General features: G+C 36.9%; 1 protein-coding gene across 2 annotated transcripts in view; it reads left to right on the forward strand.

Annotated features, from left to right (window-relative positions):
• The window catches only part of FZD3 (frizzled class receptor 3), a 92,485-nt gene that overhangs the window by 36,325 nt on the left and 32,716 nt on the right, over nucleotides 1–23,444 (forward strand). For both annotated transcript variants that reach the window (XM_082619123.1, XM_082619124.1), the window contains one exon: nucleotides 1,412–2,429. In XM_082619123.1, coding sequence (XP_082475249.1) covers nucleotides 1,412–2,429 — 1,018 coding nt within the window. The remainder of the gene's footprint in view (nucleotides 1–1,411; nucleotides 2,430–23,444) is intronic.

The raw sequence follows: 23,444 nt of genomic DNA on the forward strand, positions 1-23,444 counted from the left end.
GAATACTGATTGCCATACTGCCAATACTGGCAAATACTGATTCAGACATCCTGTGTTGAGGGACTTACTCTATGAAGTCTTTCATAACCTCTTCCCCTGAAATAATTCATCCTCCTTTATATCATTTTTATATTTTATATAGGTTTTGATGGCTTCGTATATCACACTGCTGTATTTTGTGTTGTGTCTACAAGTTTTTGCCTCCTTTTGGACTCAAGGATAGAGACCCTGGGTTTTGGGGTCTTTTTTTGTGAAAGCCCTGGCATACTGTAGAATTCCAGTAAATGCCTGCCTGCAATAAGTTTCTGTCATTTGGCTTTATAATCCAAGCCCTGTGAAGAAAATGGTTTGTATCAGAAAATAAAAGATTAATCAGCTTCAGTGTAAGGTTATACATATATATGGCAAACTTAATATCAGTGATAGTTTCTTGGAAACTATTTGATGCATATAACTGCTAAATATCTAGTTGGTGGGAGTCTGAAGGCTTAGAAACTGATGCTGGCAAGAAACTTGAAGATACAGGAAGTTCATGAGAATAGTACTGTCAGTAGTGTGTGTCTGCAGCACACGCTTTCTCAAGTCTGGAAAACTGTCAAAATGCAGATTTCTTTGGCCCTAACACAGGCATACTGAAATAGGATTTGAGGTGGTGAGGACCAAGAATCTGTATTTTAAAATGACCTAAGTTTTTCTCATGCACGTCAGTGTTTGAGAATAACTGGAATAGAGAATGCAGTGGATTGGAGAGACATTAGTAGTGGTAGGAAAGAACTAGTTGACATTAGAGACCTTAGGAGGACTTTAATTAATCAATATGGTAAGCAGAGAGTGAACTTTAAATGGGAAGAAAAGATCTAAAACTAAGCCACTTGTAAGGGTTTTTGTGCTAATCTAACTCAGAACACTTTGGGCCATGCAATTAGGGAAGATTTTTAACTCTTATTTTTAAGAAAGTTCTATTTGAGTCTAGGGTAAATTGAGGACTATATTGTAATTAAACTTTAGAAAGAAGTAACTTTTAGCTACTATTCTGTTGGAGCTTTTTTTTTAATGTATATTTATTATATATATATTTTTTAATTTATATTTTGAAATCTTACTCTAAACTGTGTATCCTAAATAAATAGTGTATAAATACACTATTTATTGATGGCTATGCCTGACTACTTTAATGAAGAGTAATCTTTTTGAAGCCAAAACAAAATTAGGTATAAATTTTTCATTTTTTTGTCAGCTGTGGAAAATCTAGTTTTATGACCCACAAACAAAATATGACCATTTGCATTATTTCTTCCACTTAATTGTATTGTGCTCCAAGGACATAAGAATAAACCACAGGTGCTAAATTTGGAAATCCAAATCATTAGGTTCCCAATAAGTAAAAATGGTTCTCGTCTTGTATTTTTAGGTTCCCAGATTGTGATGAGCCGTATCCTCGACTTGTGGATCTGAATTTAGCTGGAGATCCTACTGAAGGAGCCCCAGTGGCAGTGCAGAGGGACTATGGTTTTTGGTGTCCCCGAGAGTTGAAAATTGATCCTGATCTTGGCTATTCTTTTTTGCACGTGCGTGATTGTTCACCTCCTTGTCCAAATATGTACTTTAGGAGAGAAGAACTTTCATTTGCTCGATATTTCATAGGATTAATTTCAATCATTTGCCTCTCTGCCACATTATTTACTTTTTTAACTTTTTTGATTGATGTCACAAGATTCCGTTATCCTGAAAGACCTATTATATTTTATGCAGTCTGCTACATGATGGTATCGTTAATTTTCTTTATTGGGTTTTTGCTTGAGGACCGAGTAGCCTGCAATGCATCTAGCCCTGCACAGTATAAGGCTTCCACAGTGACACAAGGATCTCATAATAAAGCCTGTACCATGCTTTTTATGGTACTCTATTTTTTTACTATGGCTGGCAGCGTTTGGTGGGTAATTCTTACCATCACATGGTTCTTGGCAGCTGTGCCAAAGTGGGGTAGTGAAGCTATTGAGAAGAAGGCATTGCTATTTCACGCCAGTGCGTGGGGCATCCCTGGAACTCTAACTATCATCCTTTTAGCGATGAATAAAATTGAAGGTGACAATATCAGTGGCGTGTGTTTTGTTGGCCTCTACGATGTTGATTCATTGAGGTATTTTGTTCTTGCACCCCTCTGCCTGTATGTGGTAGTTGGGGTTTCACTTCTCTTAGCCGGCATCATATCCCTAAACAGAGTTCGAATTGAGATTCCATTAGAAAAGGAGAACCAAGATAAACTGGTGAAGTTTATGATCCGGATTGGTGTTTTCAGCATTCTTTATCTTGTACCACTCTTGGTTGTAATTGGATGCTACTTTTATGAGCAAGCTTACCGTGGCATCTGGGAAACAACATGGATACAAGAACGCTGCAGAGAATATCACATTCCATGTCCATATCAGGTAAGGGAAACCTTGTTCTAAATTTCAGAATATGTGACAGTGAAAAGAGCTAATCTTAGCTGATTGTTTTTTTGTTGTTGTTATTTTGTTTTGTTTTTAACTCTTCGTGAACGACCTGTACATTAAAATTTTAAAGTGAAGATAATGAACAAATTGATTGTAGTAAGAATGTCATACACATGTTTCTATAAACATTTTCCTTTTAAAAGATGACTTTTACAAGTCCAAGCTGTGGGCTTTTAAGCACTTTACTTCTGTTATCGCAAAATAGTTGTTTGTTGATTATTTAGAAGTCTGCAGGTTTGAGGGGAAGTTGTTGATTAAAAGGCAGTGTCTTTCTGTGGAACTTTTACTGATATTCAGAATAAGGATTGTTTTAACAGTTTTGCAAAAAAAAAAATAAGACAGTTGTACAAACAAGTTCATCTCTTAAATAGTCTTGGTTTTTCTTTTTTGCGTACTGAAGTGTTTTACCTTTGAGTTTAAAGAGATCAGGTAATCATAGAATTTTAGATCTAGAGAGAACTTTAGAGATCATTTATTCAGGTTCCCTCTATAATTTAGAGTTCTTAAACATCTGTCTCATTTGAGGCTTAGAATTACTAAGTGACTTGTTCACACTCCGCTTGGATTTAGTTCTAGGAGAGGAGTGCAACAAGGAAAGCAGTTTAGAGGGATTGGTGCTAAGTATTTATCTCTCTCATCTTAAAACCTCTCTAGAACCTATGCTCCTAGCTGTTACCCTCTCTTCTTTCTTTTAAGACAAGTTTTCTTGAAAGAATTACCTCCACTTGGTGTCTCATGTTCGTTGTGCTCCAGCTTCCCTGTTCTCGAAGTGCACCAGCCACCCTTTCATCTCCCCCAACCCTTATGTTTCTCTAATACCTTTTAAATACCTTTATTAAAGTACTTCTGCATTATAGATAACTTTTGTTTACTTGTCTCTTTTCCCTACCAGACAGTGAACTCTTTGAAAGCAAGAACTTCTTTTTCATATTTTTTGAAAGCATGTTCTGTAGGTTAGTAGATGATGGCATTGAGAATGTGAATGTGTAGATTGAGAAGCAAAGACTTTTTAAAAATAAATTTATTTATTTCATTTATTTATTTTTGGCTGTGTTGGGTCTTTGTTGCTGCACGCGGGCTTTCTCTAGTTGCGGCGAGCAGGGGCTACTCTTCGTTGCGGTGTGTGGGCTTCTCATTGTGGTGGCTTCTTTTGTTGCAGAGCACGGGCTGTAGGCTCGTGGGCTCAGTACTTGTGGCTTGCGGGCTCTAGACCCGCAGGCTCAGTAGTCGTGGTGCATGGGGGGCTTAGTTGCTCCACAGCATGTGGGATCTCCCTGGACCAGGTTTCAAACCCGTGCCCCCTGCATTGGCGGGCAGATTCTTAACCACTGCGCCACCAAATGTTCGGAAAGACATTTTTAAAAAAATACATATATTATTTTTATAAATTTATTTATTTGTTTTCATTTTTGGCTGTGTTGGGTCTTTGTTGCTGTGCGTGGGCTTTTTCTAGTTGCGGCGAGTGGGGGCCACTCTTCGTTGTGGTGTGTGGGCTTCTCATTGTCACGGCTTCTCTTGTCATGGAGAGCACGGGCTCTAGACACGCAGGCTTCAGTAGTTGTGGCACATAGGCTCAGTAGTTGTGGCTCGTAGGCTCTACAGCACAAGCTCAGTAGTTGTGGCGCATGGGCTTAGTTGCTCTGTGGCATGTGGGATCTTCCCGGACCAGGGATCGAACCTGTGTCCCCTGCATTAACCACTGCGCCACCGGGGAAGCCCCGAAAAGACATTTTTAAGAAATGGTAACAGTGGTACTGCAGACAAGGAGTGTGTGATTAGCACATAGTCAATGCTCATAAATATTTGATGACTGAGAATGCCAGTTCCCCCTTTTTTATTTTGTGGTATAAATAGTCCAATACAAAATTAATTTTTATTGTATAAATATTAGCTACTGGCTTTTAAAAAAACCAACTCATAATTGAAAGACCAGAAAAAATGAATAATTGAAATTGTATTACACTTCTTGACAGAATTACTTATTAAAACTCTTAATGTGAGGTTTCAGACCTGAAGCTAAGTAATCAAATTTTGCCCCTAACGAGAGAGAAAGAGATGGTTGAATTACATTGTGCGCTTCTCAATATAAGGTTTCTAGGATTCCAAATATATATTGTCTTAGGGCTATTGAACATAATGTTTGGCTCTGAAATAATGATCTGAAACATACCAAACCTCAAACATGTAAATTAGTAAATTAGAGTAGTTGGGCTGCTGCTATTTTCAAGACATTCCTAGAATTCTTTTAGCATCTTTAGAACCAGTTTGAGTTACACAAAAACGTGTGTGTATGCACCTCTTTACAGTCATAGGTTAAAAGTGTTTTTTATTTCCAACTTACAGAAATAATGTTGGATTTCCAACATCCTAAAAGGAATAGAGAATGGTATAATAACAGTAGCATAGTTATTAAGCTGTAAAGTCTGGGTTAGGAATCCTGGCTTCATATCTAACTCTCATTATTTACTAGTTTTATAACCTTAGATCAACTTCATCTCTCTCTACTTCAGTTCCAAAAGAGTAATCAGATTAGATACAAATAGTAGTAGAATCTGTCTCCTAGGGTTGTATTTAGGAGTCTACATGCAGACACTTAGACGAGTGCCTTCTACATAATAAGGCGCAAATGTTAGCTCTGTTGTTCATTTTTTTCACTTATTGTTGCTGCTGTTATTGTTATGTACACACACACACATACATACAGATATAAATGTTTTTTTAAACCACCCAATACCAAACTTTAGGAAATGCTGTATTTGTTTTAAGTTTTTGAGACTATACATGCCGATATGTGTACCACTAACTTGTCCATTTTAACTGCAGTAATCTAATGTATAAACATACTGCTGTTCGTTCACTCATTATTTTGTTGATGGATAGACATATCATTGCTTTGCTGTTGTAATACCTGTCTTCCTTGTACATGACCAAGAATTTCCATGGGCTGTATACCCAAAGGTGTAATTGTGGAATTGTAACATATATGCATCTTCAACTCAAGTGGTTATTTTAATTTACACTCCCAGTATAGAGTATGAATCCCCATTTCTCCCCATCTTGGTGTTCTCAGGCTTTTAGGTTCTTGCTAACCTCGGAAACAATATCTCAAGTCTATCATGATTTTTATTTCCCTTATTCCTCATAAGGTTCAGTATGTGTTCATATTTTTATTGGCTATTTGGGGTTTCTCTTCTGTGATTTGCCTATTTGTTACTGTTGTCCATTGCTCTGTTAGGTTATTTGCCTTTTGTTGTTATTGTCGTTTTAATTCTTTGTCATTTGTTTGCTTTGCAGGTATCTTATTCTGCTCTGTACCTTGTCTTTTCACTTTGTGTTTTCTTTGCCTTTTGTGTTTTAAGAAATCCTTCCCTGCCTCTCAAAGTCATAAAAATGGTCTGCCATATTTTTTCTAGCGGTTTTTAAAATTTGATGTTTTGATTCATCGCTCTAATCCCTTGAAATTTATTTTTATGTATGTTATGAGTAACATAATTTTATTTTTTCATATGAATAAGCAGTATGCTTTTTGCACCATTTATCACATAGCCCATCTGAACTGTAATGCAACGGCTATAATATACAAGTTCCATTTTTAGGCTCTCTCTTTTGTGCACTGGTCTGTTTGTATAACCTTGTAACAATTCCACATTTCCTCTACCTTATTCTTCTTCAAAATTATTTTAACCATCTTGGCACTTTTCTATATGAATTTTAGAATAATTTATCCATGAAAAACACTGGATTTTTATTGAAATTGTTTTAGGTTTTAAATGAATCTGGGAGAAATTGCTATCTTTGTAATACTGAGTTTTAGTATCTTTTCATTTCTTTCTTTATTTATGTATTCATTCATTTGTTCATAGGTACCGTACAGTTTTTGTTGCAATTGTGAATGAGGTCTTTTCTATATTAACACTTTTCATTTAGTTACTGCTGGTGTACAAGAATGCCACTGATTTTTGCATATTGACCTTATATTGAGCATCCCTGCTACACTCTTCTATTAGTTCTAACTGCATATCAGTTCTCTTAGATATTCTTTGTAGAAATCCTCTTGTCTGCAAATAAGGACAAATTCATATCTTGTTTGCTTTCCAATTCTTATGTTTAATTTAAGATTTTTCCATCTATACTCATGAGTGAGATAGATTGTGATCATTTTTCTTATCTTGCCCTGTCCTTTTCGTTTTCGGTGTCAAGGTTATAACAGCTTCATAAAATGAGGTTTTTTTCTTCTATTCATTGAAACAGTTTTTACAATCAGTAGGGTCTGTCTGCTCTTTGAAAAGGCTGGTATATCCTCCTGTAAAAACCCTCTGTCATGGTATCTTTGAAGTAAGGAGAGAGAAGTTTCATCTTTATGAACTGAAATTCTGCACCCATTAATCAGTAACTCCCCATTCCTCCCTGCCTCCCAGCCTTTGGCAACCATTATTCTACTTTATGTCTCTGAATTTGACTACTCTGGGTACCTCATATAAGTGGAACTCAAATACTAGAATTTTTCTTTTTAATAAATTTATTTATTTATTTGGTTTTATTTTTGGCTGTATTGGGTCTTCGTTGCTGTGCGCGGGCTTTCTCTAGTTGTGGCAAGCGGCAGCTACTCTTCATTGAGGTGCACGGGCTTCTCATTGTCGTGGCTTCTCTTGTTGTAGAGCACGGGCTCTAGGAGCGTGGGCTTCCGTAGTTGTGTCACGTGGGCTCAGTAGTTGTGGCTCGCGGGCTCTAGAGCACAAGCTCAGTAGTTGTGGCACACAGGCTTAGTTGCTCCGCGGCATGTGGAATCTTCCCAGGCCAGGGGTTGAACCCGTGCCTCCTGCATTGGCAGGAGGATTCTTAACCACTGCGCCACCAAGGAAGCCTTCAAATACTAGAATTTAAATACTAACTTTCATTCAGAATTTTACTTTAGGGGAATCTTATATAGACTTGTGAATTGAGCATTAGAGATGTTAAATTTCTCTTTGAAGTAATATCCATACATAATTGAACAAGATTTGCTATTACTGAGCATACCTAAAAGAATGCTTAGCAGGTTCTGATGATAATTCCTAATGAGAAGTTTTTAAAATGTGTTAAGCAATGATGTTATACTTGAGGTAGCCTCCTCAGGTGACTTAGAGAACGTAATATTTGAATATATATTCACTTGAAAATCAGTGAGGTTGCTTTATAGTCATTTCTTATATTACTGAAGCTTTAAAACATTTGAAAAATCAGCTTGTGAGGTAGTTGATCACATTGTTTCAAAATACCAATTGGGTTTAATGTAAATTGCATGTATTTAAGTCCATAATTTGAAGAAAAATGGGCTTGTGTAAAGTATTTTAAAACACTTAAAATGAGTGTCCTTGCTGAAAACAGAAATTTGCTGTTTGGATTTTAAAATACTTTATACCAACTGTTTTTTCAAGAACAGTCTATTTAAAAAGTGCATATTAAATGAAACTTGAGAAAGTAATATTTAATGCCTGAATCAAGAATTAATTGTGAAATATAGCTTGAGTTTTCAGAATAATGTATATTTTGCAGTTTAAAATCAGTAAAGTTTATTCCTAGACTATGTTTCATCTTATGTGTTAATCATTTATTTATGTATTTATTTATTTATTTTTATGTATTATTTAAATAACACATTAGTAATTTTCCAGGTACTTAGCGTTCTTTTTTTCTTTTTCTTTTTTTTCTTTAAAAGTAGTTCCCTTTATTTATTCAGGGGCTTCTAAGAGGCTCAAAGCATTTTATGAAAGAGTTTACAAGTTTCAAAGTTTGTTGATATTTCTGGAAAACCATTCACATGTAAAATACTGGTTTAAAACATGGGCTTTAAAGTCCTGTCTCTAACACTCTGAGCCTCAGTTTCCTCGTGTAAAATGTAGGAAATAATATGTTAAATATAATAATATCTACCTCATGGGTGGCAGAGAAGATTAAATGAGAAAATAAACTTAAACCTCCTACTAGAGTGCCTTGCACAAAGAAAAATTTCAGTATTCTGTTGTTACAAGTACATAATTCCTGAGGTTTAAAAAAGGACTGTTCTTAAACTCTGTACTAGAATCATCATTTTTTTCTTTAAACATTGATTTTCAAAAAAACATATTTCCTTTCCTAAAGTGCCCCTTCATTTTTTTTCCATCTCTTTTCATCCATCTAATCCAATGCTGTATGTCTCAAGGAATTTTGATACTAGAACCTGTGTTTCAAAATATAAATAAATGTGTTAGCATAATAGAAGCAGCCTAGCTAAACTGTCAAATTCACATTAGAGCCATTTGTAGAATTAAAAAAAAATTATTTGTGTAGAAAACAAACAAAAAAACATTATTTGTATTCTTTCAGCCACACAAGGCAACCCATCTGTTGTTTATCTAATCTTGATTCAGAAACGTACAAAAACAGCAGAATAACATCAAATCTAACTTAACAATTTTAGCTTCATTTTCTGATAAGAGTGTTTCCCTTTACCAGACAATTCCAAAAGGAATCAGCATTGTTTATGAAAGGACCATAAGGAGATGGGTATGTTTTGCAGTTCCAACATTACTGACAACAAATAATTCTGTATAAAATATATAGTACATACTACTAATCTTTTTTTTCTGCTACTAATCTTTAAAGTGGTAAATATCCTGCCTGTGACTTCCTAGCACCAAATTAATTTTTCCTCAAAATTTTTTAGTGTCTGTAATAGAGGGAAAGAGTGAGAATTCCTGAAAAAATATTCTAAGTCTCTTGTAGGAAAATATTTTAAAATATTACATTTTAGAAATATAGAATATTAAAGAAATTTATTTTAAAAACTATTCATACTATTAGGTACAGGTTGTAAAATGCTGTCAAATGGCACTTTTGGATAAATATTAATTTTTTTTTTTTTTCTTTGCGGTACGCGGGCCTCTCACTGTTGTGGTCTCTCCCGTTGCGGAGCACAGGCTCCGGACGTGCAGGCTCAGCGGCCGTGGCTCACGGGCCCAGCCGCTCCGCGGCATGTGGGATCTTCCTGGACTGGGGCACGAACCCGTATCCCCTGCATCGGCAGGCGGACTCTCAACCACTGCGCCACCAGGGAAGACCAAATATTAATATTTTAAAACATACAAGGTGCTATTATCTTGGTGTCTGATAAACAGAATAAATAGCCTAAGCCATGAGTTCAATTTAAGTCTTAACTGCAGATATATCTGGTATAAAATAGTTTACACATGTTTAGGAAAAATTCAATGTACTTGCTACAGTCTACAGCAGGGCACAGCAGACTTCCTCTGTAAGGTCATATAGTAAATATTTCAGGCTTTGCCAGCCATGTGGTGTTTTTTGGAACTACTCAGCTCTGCTGGTGTAATGCACAAGCAGCCGTAGACAATATGTAAACAAATGGAAGTGTTCCAATAAAGCTTTGTTTACAGTAACGTAATTGGGGCGAATTTGGTTTGTAGGTTGTAGTTTGCCAACCCGTGAACTACAGCAAGCACTATTCTCTATCACCTTTGAGAATTCCTTCATAACAGTGGTTCTCTATTACCTTTGAGAATTCTTTCATAACCTCTGGCACTTTTCTGTCCCATGGAAATTGTCACTGTTTCATTCTCATTACTGAGTTTTGAGGATCATCATTTTACTGTATCACATAATGGTATTAAAAATATTCAATACGGGGCTTCCCTGGTGGCGCAGTGGTTGAGAGTCCGCCTGCCGATGCAGGGGATACGGGTTCGTGCCCCAGTCCGGGAGGATCCCACATGCCGCGGAGCGGCTGGGCCCGTGAGCCATGGCCGCTGAGCCTGCGCGTCTGGGGCCTATGCTCCGCAACGGGAGAGGCCACAACAGTGAGAGGCCCACGTACCACACACACACACAAAAATTCAATAAAATCTGGTATTATATCATGATAATAAAATAAATTCTAGTATATCACTATAATAAAGACATGCCAATAAATCTTATTTCCAGTTGTCTTTGAAGTCATCACCACACCAGTTTAAAGAAATAATTTGAGTAGTTTATGGGAATAGTAAAATAGAAGCAATAATCCGAGAAGCTTCTAGTTATTAAGTATGTACTATGTATCAGGTCCTGTACTTAGCAAATTTATACACATTATTTCCTTTAATCTTAACAATAGCCCACTAAGTTAGATTGTATTCAGTTTTATAAATGAGGAACTGAGTCTCATAAATATATAGAACCTATCCAAATTCGGTTTTTTTTTTTTTTTTTTGGCTGTGTTGGGTCTTTGTTACTGCGTGCAGGCTTCCTCTAGTTGCAGTGAGTGGGGGCTCCTCTTCATTGCAGTTTGAGGGCTTCTCATTGCAGTGGCTTCTCTTGTTGTGGAGCACAGGCTCTAGGCACATGGGCTCAATAGTTTTGGCATGTGGGCTCAGTAGTTGTGGCTCGTGGGCTCTAGAGCGCAAGCTCAGTAGTTGTGGAGCACAGGCTTAGTTGCTCCACGGCATGTGGGATCTTCCCGGACCAGGGCTCGAACTGTTGTCCCCTGCATTGGCAGGCGGATTCTTAACCAGTGCACCACCATGGAAGCCCCAACCTATCCAAATTCTTACAGTAAGTGCTAGAGCTGGGGTGTGAATTGTATTTCTGATTCCAGAGACTACTTACCACCTACCTCATTATGTCAAATGTGAAATCTTCCATTTTATTTCCACTACTGAATCACAAACATTCTATCAGTGACTTTTTAAGCTGTGTTAAGGTCATTGAGTTCATTAATACTGTAAGTTTGCTGAAGGAAGAGCTAAGAAGTTTGTCTTAAAGTAGAACATTAGGAAAATAATAAAATACACTCAGGTTTCTTCAGACATTATGACTTCTGACAATATGTCTGAATAGGAGCATGAGCAATTAAAGTTTGAACCAGTAAAATCTGGAAAGAACACACTCTTTGAGACATCACAGGTCTTTCATACTCTTTGGGGAGATTTCCAAAGAGTCCTCCAATTCAAAAATTATTATGCATTGGAACCAGCACAATAAGGAGCTAGGGCTCGTCAAACGGAGTCAGTTACATCTAAAAAAGACCAACAGGTAGAATGACAGCATAGTCCTTCACAACAACAGTGAAAGCCAGAAGACGATATATTATCTTTTAAATGTTGAGAGAAAAAAACTTTTCAGGGACTTCCCTGGTGGCTCAGTGGATAAGACCCCACGCTCCCAATGCAGGGGGCCTGGGTTCGATCCCTGGTCAGGGAACTAGGTCCCGCATGCATGCCGCAACTAAGAGTTCGCATGCCACAACTAAGGAACCTGCCTGCCGCAACTAAGACCTGGTGCAACCAAATAAATATTTAAACAAAAACAAACTTTTCAACCAGAATTTTGTACCTTGTAAAACTGTTGTGGTAGACCTGGGGATGCATTGCCAGATGCCCTTTAAAGAAAGGCATGCTGCTCAGCTGCAGGGAGTGGGGTCAGCAGACACCCTTCAGGTGCAGAGAGCTGCTTTATCTGAGGGCCAGCCTTATCTGGGGTGGCCTGCAACCAGCGATTGTTAGGTGGGCTAAGAAGGCCTGGCCATTGGCCCAGCATGGGACCCCCTGAAGGTCCTTATTCACTCCACAACTCCCTACCAGTTGGCGAAAGGCTCTTCTGAGAATGCACAGCGGGTCATTCTCTTCTGCCCAATCCTGCTTCCACTCTTTCCTTCACAGATACTGTTCCCTAATAAAGATCTTGCACCGCAAACTTCATCTTTGCATGTTCTGGAAAACTCAGATTTGTTCTCAAAAACAAAGATGTAATAAAGCCATTTCCGTATAAACAAAAACTGTGAGTTTACCACCAAAATACTTGTACTAAAAGAACTTCTAAAGGTTATATTTCAAGAAGAATGAAAATGATCTCATAGATAGTAGGAGATGCAAGAAGGAATGATGAAATAAAGTTGTGAACATATATATACAACTAAACAAATATTGTTTCTATAAAATACCAGTAACAATGTGTAATTTGGAAATACGTCTAAAATCCTGTAGAAAAAAAATACAGCAAAATGTATATATAGACCAGAATTGCGTTAATGCTATAATCAGCTGCATCAGATTTCAATTGATGATCTAGAACTCCTGACAGATGCCCTCCCCACCCCCCTTTTATTGCTCTTCTCATAGGCCTCTTGTTCTTTATGTTTTTTTAAAATTCTGATTCTGTTTTTTAATTTTTTGAATAGGTGACTTGTAATGTTTGTAATGTTAAAAATATATATTGGAAGCATTATTCCTACTCTTGTTCCTCATATTCTCAATTTTTGCCCCCTCTCCATCTCTACCAGTAACCACCATATATGGTTTCTTGTATGTATTTCCAGAGTTTGTTTTTCCATAAGGTGATTTTGAGAAGTAAGTCACAGTATACTTAAAAGAGCCCAGGGCTTCCCTGGTGGTGCAGTGGTTGAGAGTCCGCCTGCCAATGCAGGGGACGCGGGTTTGTGCCCCGGTCTGGGAAGATCCCACATGCCACGGCGTGGCTAGGCCTGTGAGCCATGGCCGCTGGGCCTGCACGTCCAGAGCCTGTGCTCCGCAACGGGAGAGGCCACGGCAGTGAGAGGCCCACGTACCGCAAAAAAAAAAAATAAAAATAAAATTAGAAAGTTTGGTTGTGCCTGTACTTCCTAAGATGCAAATTGTTTTATTATTTCAAGTATTGTAGAATGTGAGATTAGTTGTTTCTTTTTTTGATTGAGGTATAATTGACATATAACATTAGTTGCAGGTATACAACATGATTCAATATTTGTATATATTGCAAAGTGATCACCACAGTAAATCTAGTTAACATCCATCACCATACATAGTTAAAAAATTTTTTTTCCTTGTGATGAGAACTTTTAAAATCTACTCTCTTAGCAACTTTAAGAAATGCAATATAGTATTATTAACTACAGACACCAAGCTGTACATTAGATTCCCATGACTTATTTATTTTATAACTAGAAATTTGTACCTTTTGACCACCTTCACCCATTTCATCCATCACCCACCCTTTGCCTCTGACAACCACCAATCTGTTCTAAGTTTGGTGGGGTTTTTTTGGGGGGAGGGGTTAAGATTCCACATGTAAATGAGATTATAAGGTATTTGTTTTTCTGTGTCTGACTTAATTTCCCTTAGCATAAGCCCTCAAGGTCCATCCATGTTGTCACAAATGGCAAAATGTCATCCTTTTTTATGGCTGAATAGTATTCCATTGTATATGTATACCACATATTCTTTATCTATTCAACCATCAGTGGGCACTTAGCTTGTTTCCATGGCTTGGCTATTGCAACTAATGCTGCAGTGAACATGAGGTGCATATATCTTTTCAAGTTAGTGTTTTTGTTTTCTTCGAATAAATTCCCAGAAGTGGAATTGCTGGATCATATGGTGGTTCTGTTTTTTATTATTTGAGGAATCTCCATACTCTTTTCCATAGTTACTGCTCCACTCTTCACTCCCACCAACAGTGCACAAGGGTTCCCTTTTCTCCACATCCAACGCTTGTTATTGCTTGTCTTTTTGATAATAGCCATTCTGACAGTTGTGAGGTGATGTTGTGGTTTTGATTTGCATTTCCCTGATGATTAGAGATGTTGAGCATCTTTTCAAGTACCTGTTGGCCATCTGTATGTCTTCTTTGGAAAAATGTCTCTTCAGAGCTTCTGCCCATTTTTTAGTTGGATTGTTTGGGGTTTTTTATTGAACTGTTTGAGTTCTTTATATATTTTGGATAGTAACCCCTTAATAGATGTAAGATTTGCAAATATTTTCTCCCATTCAGGAGGTTGCCTTTTCATTTTATTGGTGGTTTCCTTTGCTGTGCAGAAGCTTTTTAGTCTGATGTAATCCCACTTGTTTATTTTTGCTTTTGTTACCTTTGTTTTTCGTGTCAGATCCAAAAAATCATTACTGAGACTGATGTCAAGGAGCTTGCCACCTATGTTTTCTTCTGGGAGTTTTATGGTTTCAGCTCTTACGTTCAAGTCTTTAATCCATTTTGAGTTTATTTTTGTGTATGGTGTAAGATAGTGGTCCAGTTTCATTATTTTGCATGTGGTTGTCCAGTTTTCCCAACACCATTTATTAAAGAGACTGTTCGTTCCCCATTGTGTATTCTTGGCTCCTTTATCAGAAATTAATTGACCATATATGCACTGGTTCATTTTTGGAGTCTATTCTGTTCCATTGATCTATGTGTCTGTTTGTGCCAGTACCATATTGTTTGATTGGTGTAGCTTGTAATATAGTTTGAAATCAGACAGCATGAATGATGCCTCCAGCTTTGTTCTTCTTTCTCAGGACTACTTTGGCTATTTGGGCCTTTCGTGGTCCCATACACATTTTAGGATTTGTTCTATTTCTGTGAAAAATGCCATTGGAATTTTGATAGGATTGCTCTGAATCTGTAGATTGCTTTGGGCAATATGGATATTTTAACAGTAATAATTTTTCCAATCTATAAGAATGGAATATCTTCCCATTTATTTGTCTTCAAATTTTTTTTCTTTAATATCTTATTTTCTTGTTGTAAATCATGAGATTACAGGACAATTTTGTGGAGTTTCAAAGAACTCATTTCTGAACATGGTCTATCCTCTAAATAGTTTTTCCGGGCTGAGGAAGTTGATCTTTTTTTTTTTTTTTTTTTTTGCGGAACGCGGGCCTCTCACTGTTGTGGCCTCTCCCGTTGCGGAGCACAGGCTCCGGACGTGCAGGCTCAGCGGCCATGGCTCACGGGCCTAGCCGCTCCGTGGCATGTGGGATCTTCCCAGACCGGGGCACGAACCCGTGTCCCCTGCATCATCAGGCGGACTCTCAACCACTGCGCCACCAGGGAAGCCCGGAAGTTGATCTTTTGTTGTAATGCTTAGGAAAGTCTAAGCCATGTTTTCTGTTTCATTATTCTATACTTAATAACAAACTAATTTAAAAAATTTTTAGTTGTTATTCTTCAGTTCATATATAGAAGAGAGAATAGAACTTTTCAATATGATTTACCTTTGATTTGGTTTGAGAAAAAACAATAGTTTATTACTTTAATCCAAAATAAAAGGTTATGCTTTTCACAGATGAATGAGCATCATTATCCTGTGAATTCTGATTAAGAGTTTTCTGTGTGCATCAAGATTAAGCATAAATTCTACAGAGTTTTAAATTATTTGTTTCCCAGTTATTGCATCCATTATTGTAAAGTATATGTGTGCAGAATAATGTTCCATTTTCCAGCTATTTCTAGTTCTTAAGCTTAAAGTGACATAAGAGTAATGATCATTTTTTCCCACAGTATAATTAGGATGAAAGTTCAAGATGTTGTCCTTTGCTTAATGAAATGTAACTTCTGAAGAAGTAGAATTTTCTGTTTCATAATGTCATCAAAGCAAAGGAATAGAATTAAGATAACTATTATTTCTATGTTCATTTTAAGTTCTTGAGTGAATTTTGGCTTTAAGCCTTTTCTTACCTAATTTGTGAGTTTTCCATGAGGTTAATTAAATAATAGGCACAATATATCCAGATGTCATGATAAATCTTTGAGATGTTAATATTCTATGGTTATTCTTCTGAGTATATATGCTCTGTACCAATTCCTTTCTAATCAGACACGCTCTCTTTTATTTTCTGTCCGTTTACTGAAGCCATTTTCTCATCTTCTTCCCTGACTAGTTTGTCACTTGGAAAGTTGTGTGTCCCTTAAATATTGGGATAAAAATTTGTTCTTTAATCATTAAATTTTATTTTTTATTTATCTAAAAGTTGACGTCACCCAGAGTTTCACAGCAGTCATTGGTAAAGTTAATTAGGATCTAAATCGTTTACCTTTCCTCATTGCCATTAGCAATTCTTGAATTTAGAAGAAAGCATTCTTTTAAGGTAGTCTTTGTGTTTGGAAAAGAAAATGAGATTATTTGCAAAATATTTGAAATGTGGAGTTTGTTTTATCATTTCCTCTATTGATTGAAGGAAAGCTTGGGAATTGAAATACCAGCTTACTATACATATTTTTCACAGAGTTACAAATAAATCAGTGGGCCAAGAATGGCAGAAGATAAACTTAGAAGTAAAAGGAAGATAGATTGATAGATAAAGATCTAGTTAAGGGGGCTTCCCTGGTGGCGTAGTGGTTGAGAGTCTGCCTGCTGATGCAGGGGACACGGGTTCGTGCCCCAGTCCGGGAAGATCCCACATGCCGCAGAGCGGCTGGGCCAGTGAGTCATGGCTGCTGAGCCTGCGCGTCTGGAGCCTGTGCTCCGCAATGGGAGAGGCCACAACAGTGAGAGGCCCGCATACCGCAAAAAAAAAAAAAAAAAAAAAAAAAAAGATCTAGTTAAAGGGGTGAATTACTAATTAGTTCTCTACCCTACCTAGTGCCGCTTTAATTTCAAAATTATTGTCTCTCTGAAAGGAACAAAGTATTTTGAAATTATAGGAGCCTTGACTTCCTTTTTGTCCTTTATTTTTAAAAGGTATTATAACTTTCTGACATACAGGTATTTATATGTATTTTTGTATGTCATATACATGTATATTATAAAGAATAATACGTTGAACAACAATAGATTTATCACTCATTTAATAAATAAAACAATAACAAAACACCAGGTCCCCTTCCCTGATTGAATCTCTCTTCTAATCTGTCATTATCCAGGATTTGGTGTTATTGTGTATTTACTTATATATTTACTCATTTATATATTTACCTAAGCAATATATTAGTTGAAGTATTTAAAAACTTTACAGTGTCAAAACTGTATGTATTTTTTGCAGCTTGCTTTTGTCATTCATTCTTTTTGTGAGATTTATCTATGGTAATATGTACAGTATGTGTTGATTTGCTGTCTTTGCTGTTCAGTATTCTGTTGTATGAATATATCACATTTGTTTATCTATTTTACTCTTAATGGATATTTAGGTTGCACATTGTTTTTACTCTATTATAAATAATACTGCTGTGAATATTGCTCATCCATGTGAGTTTCTCTAGAATGTATAACTAAAAATGGAACTGTTGGATCTTGTGAATCTTGAGCATTACCAGATGTTGCTAAATTGTTTTCTGAAGTCGTTGTCCCAATTTAGAACCTCATGAAAGTACAGTGAGTTCTCATTGTTCTACATCCTCACCATCACATTGATGCCAATTGTCAGACTTTTAAATTTTTGTCAGTCTTATTGGCAATCCTCTTTGCTATTTTAATTTGTATTTCCCTGATTACTAGTGAGATTGAACTTCTTTTCTTATATAACTTACAATAAGTTAAATAACTTATTAGCTACTTAGATTTCCTCTTCTGTGAATTGCTTGTATATACACACATATATTCTGGACTATAATTTCTTAGTCAGTTTTATGCATTACAGATATCTTCTAACTTTGGTTTTTCATTGTTTTAATGGTGTCCTTTGATGTGCAGAAGTTTAAAAATTTAATATATATATTATTTATTCTCTTTCTTTTTTTTTTAAATTGTATCTTATTTAAGAAATCTCTACCCAAAGGTTGTAAATAATATTCTCCTTTGGGACTTCCCTGGTGGCACAGTGGTTAAGAATCCACCTGCCAATGCAAGGGACACAGGTTTGATCCCTGGTCTGGGAAGATCCCACATGCCACAGAGCAACTAGGCCCGTGCACCACATGTACTGAGCCCACGTACTGCAGCTACTGAAGCCCCCACCCCTAGACCCGTGCTCCACAACAAGAGAAGCCACTGCAGTGAGAAGCCCACGCACGGCAACGAAGAGTAGCCCCCGTTCACTGCAACTAGAGAAAGCCGGCACGCAGCAATGAAGACCCAACACAGCCAAATAAATAAATAAAAATAAATAAATAAAATTTAAAAAATAGATGGTGGGTTAGCTTACCTTGTTAAAAAAAATTCTCCTTTGTTTTAACAGTTTTAAAGTTTTGCTTCTCAGATTTGGATTTTTAGTCTATAGAATTTATTTTCAGATCTGGATTGAGGAGGCAATATCATTTTTAAAATATGTAGATGTCTAGTTAGCATTATTTATTGACTAGTCCATCCTTTCTCCACTGATCTGTAATGCTGCCTCTGTCAGACAGTATCAAGTTTCCATCTGTGAAACTTATTTTGCTGTTCCATGGTCTGTTTTCTATCCTTGTCTTGATCTTCTGTCATTGTCTTAATTACTGTAGGTCTTAATTCCGATAGGTCTTTATATCTGATAAGGTGAGTATGTGCGTTTTCAAAGCAGAATAACAGTAAAGGCAGATAAAGCCTATGTAGTGTAATAAGGGCACAAAATTTGGAATCCAAAGACCTCCATTCCACAACTGTTGTCACTTATCAACATGACAGACGCTGCATGAGCCCGATCAATAGTTGATGTGGGCTTTGGATGACCACAGCCTCAATATAAGACAGCATTTTGTAATGAAAATTCTTTTTTAATGAAAACAAATCTAATACAATATGTGTCTCCATTAGTAAAGGATAGATTCCACTTGATAGGGAAAGAAGCCAGGGACTTTGCCGACCTGATTCAAAGCCAGAGTCTCAGAAACCATAATTGGGGCACCACAGTAACCGTAAATATTTGCTTGGTGGTTTTCTTCTTCTGCAAGGCTTTTTTTTAAATTAAAAAGTATTTAAGCGCCAGGGTCTTTGGTGGATTATGGATCTAAACTGGGAAAACAAAATACAGGAAAATATTTTCCATGTCGTGATCAAATAAAGTCATATTGCAAAATCCTGTTGATTAAAATTAGAGTGGTGTTAGTGAAGATCCGTTGTTCAGAAGATAGTGAATATAGGCTGTTCACAGCTAGCCCGGCTGTTGTAGAAAAAGGGCAGTGATCAAGTATAGGGCTTACCGTGGATGCTGATTGTCTCCTTTCTCTACCTGGGATTCTCCTTCATTTCCCAGTAAATAGAGCAAAAATATATATCAGATGAATTTTTTCAGTTGTTAAGGTGGTACTTTTTTAAGTTAATTTTTATTTTATATTGGAGTATAGTTGATTTATAATGTTGTGTTAGTTTCAGGTGTACAGCAAAGTGATTCAGTTATGCATATACATATATCCATTCTTTTTCAGATTCTTTTCCCATATAGGTTATCACAGAATATTGAGTAGAGTTCCGTGTGCTATACAGTAGGTCCTTGTTGATTATTTTTTATATAGTAGCATGTATATGTTAATCCCAAGCTCCCAATTTATCCCTCTTTCCCACCTTTTCCCTTTGGTAACCATGTTTATTTTCAAACTCTATGAGTCTGTTTTTGTTTTGTAAATAAGTTCATTTGTATCATATTTTTAGATTCCACATATAAGTGATACCATGTGATACTTGTCTTTCTCTGACTTACTTCAGTTAATATAATAACCTCTAGGTTCATCCATGTTGCTGCAAATGGCATTATTTTGCTCTTTTTTATGGCTGAGTAATATTCCATTGTATATATGTACCACTTCTTTATCCATTCCTCTGTCGATGGACATTTAGGTTGCTTCCAGGTCTTGGCTATTTTAAACAGTGCTGCAATGAACATTAGGGTGCATGTATCTTTTTGAATTTTGATTTTCCCCAGATATATGCTCAGGAGTGGGATTGCTGGATCATATGGTAGTTCTATTTTTAGTTTTTTAAGGAACTTCCATATTGTTCTCCATAGTGGCTGTACCAATTTACATTCCCACCAAGAGTGTAGGAGGGTTCCCTTTTCTCCACACCCTCTCCAGCATTTGTTGTCTGTAGACTTTTTGATGATGGCCATTCTCACTGGTGTGAGGTGATACCTCATTGTAGTTTTGATTTGCATTTCTATAATAATTAGTGATGTTGAGCATCTTTTCATGTGCAAGGTGGTATATTTTAACATCAATAGGAATATAGTATTTTCAAAGGACAGTTACAAAAGAATACTTTGAAGTCTTTCATTTGTCCGTATTAATTATACAAGGAACTAAGATATTTAGTGGATTCCGCCCCCCCCCAAAAAAAAAGGTCTATAGGCATTCAGTTCATTATAGGGATATTTTAAAATAAAAACTGAATGTTGTATTCCTTTTCCTTTATTTAAATATTTTTCTTTAGTGGGTTTTGCCTTTCTAGCTAGTACATGTTCTGTTTTACATACTTACTGCCTGCATTTTTGTGTGTTCCTTGTGTGACTTACAACCAGATAATAATGCATTCTCCTTCCTCTTTCTTTTTCCTCATTTATAAGGCAAAACTCCTTTCCTTATAGCAATAACTTGCCTTCTTCCCCAGTATCTTGGCCTTCTGTCTCCAACACTCTTTACCAATAGCACATTCACAAAATAGGTGTTGCTTGAGTTGCTTTCTCACTGTATCCTTATCATGGCAGGTACTGACTTGTCTTCCCTAGGAGTTTGGCTTTAACCAGAACCTTATAATACAAAATGTTCCATGCTGCAACCCTCTGTCCTCCAATTCTCCTCTGTACTGTCTTGCCTAATTGACCGTTTTGGTTGTTGCTGTTATTACTGATTTCGTTTTTAGCACTCCTTCCCTGTAATTCAAGCATTGCTGTTATGTGGACAGTATTTCTAATTTATGTAAGACAATACAATGCAGTTTAAAAGCACTGTAGAAGTTACAACATACGATTTTTCCCTAGCTTCTCTTTTTCTCCCCTCCTCCTTTTCTGGGTAAACTCATCCAGTGCCATATTTTAGATTATGTAGCTCAACTTTGTTTCTGAGCTCCAGACATATATCTATTTATATGACATTTCCAACTTAACATGTCTAAAATAGAATTCTTAATTTTTCTCCTTAAACCTGCTTCCTGCATCCTATCCCCAGTTCTTTCCATTCAGTAAATGGTATTATCATTCACGAGTTGCTCAGACTCATATTTGGAGCCATCTTTGAGCCTCCCTTTCTCACATACCTTATCACACTCAATCCATCAATTTATCACCATCTCCACTTCTACCTTAGTCCAAGCTATCTGATACTTCCACAGTGGCCTTCCAATTCATCTTCTTGCTTCTGTTCTTGTTCCTTTACAATTTTTTTCCAACACAGTAGCCAGGGCGATCTTTTAAAAACAAATGAGATTTTGTTGCACCTTCAAACAAAACTCTCCAATGTTGGGCTTCCTATTACTCTTAGAATAAAAACCAAAATTCTTAATGTTGCCTGCAGGGCCATATGTAATTTGGCCCCTTCCTACTTCCTTGACTTATTTTCTACTGTTCTCCTCCTTGCATCCTCAGCTCTAGTCACGCTGGTTTCCATGTTATTGTTCTTCAGAGACAACAAATTTGTTCTCTCAGGATTATTGTTATTGCTGTTCCTTCTTGAAATACTCTTACTGCACAATATAGTTCAAATCCCTGCTTAATTGTTAAGTCCTTGGAGAAGCCTTTCTAACCACTTTGATACATGCCGCATCTACCATACTGCATCCCAAATGCTATTCCCTACCCTGCTTTAGTTCTGAGTTTATTACTACCTGAAATTAAAAGATTTCTTTATTTCCTTGTTTATTGACAACATTCCATCTTCCCCTGCCCCCATCCCTCCCTAGAATGTAAACTCTAAAGGGCAGGGAATTTTCTGACTCATTTATAGTTACATCTCTTTACCAGGACATTGTAGGCACTCAGTATTTAAGTGACTAAATTAATTAGCTTCGTGACCTTGAGCAAACAGTTCACTTCCCTAGACTTTGATTCCACGTATATAAAACAAAGGGATTTGACTGTATCTATAAGATCTCTGAAGAAGAGTGTTTTAGACGACAGATGATCAATCATCTGGAATTGAAGGCAACCCCTAAGTCTTTAAGTTCAGGCCCCCTATTTAATATATAGAGGTCACATTGCTCTGGCCAGTGCTGTTTTCACATCACACAATACCTCTAATTCAACTCTGATTAAATCTCCCTCTATACTTCTTTGATTACAACTTTACTAGCTTTAATTTTTAGATTCTTGACCTTGTTTCTTTTCATTATATTGTTTCTGTAAGCCACAGCTTTACATTTACAAATAATTGTTTTTCTTCATTCATTGTTTTATTACTATTCATTGAATATAAGCAGATGTGATTTGAAGAATGCTTCTCAATGGTCACATTCTTCCCCTTACCTCCCTCCACTTTTTTTTTTTTTTTAATATATATTTGTTTATTTATTTGGCTGCTCTGGGTCTTTAGTTGGCGGCATGCGGGATCTAGCTCCCCGACCAGGGATTGAACCCTGGCCCCCTGCATTGGGAGCCTGGAGTCTTAACTGCTAGACCACTGGGGAATTCCCCCTCCCTCGACTTTTTTTTTTTTTTTTTTTTGCGGTATGCGGGCCTCTCACTGTTGTGGCCTCCCCCGCCGCGGAGCACAGGCTCCGGACGCGCAGGCCCAGCGGCCATGGCCCACGGGCCCAGCCGCTCCGCGGCACATGGGATCCTCCCAGACCGGGGCACGAACCCGCATCCCCTGCATCGGCAGGCGGACTCTCAACCACCGCGCCACCAGGGAGGCCCCCCTCCCTCGACTTTTATAGGAACTTTTTCTTTTTTTGAGAGTCAAAAAAATGTTTACAAGCAAAAAATATATATAATCATGTTCACATGTACATCTTAGCTAGTACTGTAGGTTTTTAAATCATGGAAAAGGAAAATAACTTTTGTAGTAAAATTGGACATAATAAAAACTAGTCTTTAATTCCCCTAGAAAAATTTTCAAGATTAATAGGATGAATGACTTTGCCTATTCCAACCCCTTAATTTTCAGATGGGGAAATTTAAGTGTATAGCGGCATAGGAAACACTAGGGTAAACAAAGATAAATAGTTCCTTCAGCACTTCTCAGAGCCTTTAATATTATATGAATGTACATGTGAATCTCCAAGAGGGGGTTATAATATCCAAATTTTATTTTACCACAGACTACCTTATTATGGATTACCTTTTAGTATCTTCTGGGACAGTAGTGCTTCATGTAGTACCACATGTTTGA

The sequence above is a fragment of the Mesoplodon mirus genome, assembly GCF_964341445.2.
Source record: "Mesoplodon mirus genome assembly, chromosome: 1".
Classification (NCBI taxonomy): Eukaryota; Metazoa; Chordata; class Mammalia; order Artiodactyla; family Ziphiidae; genus Mesoplodon; species Mesoplodon mirus.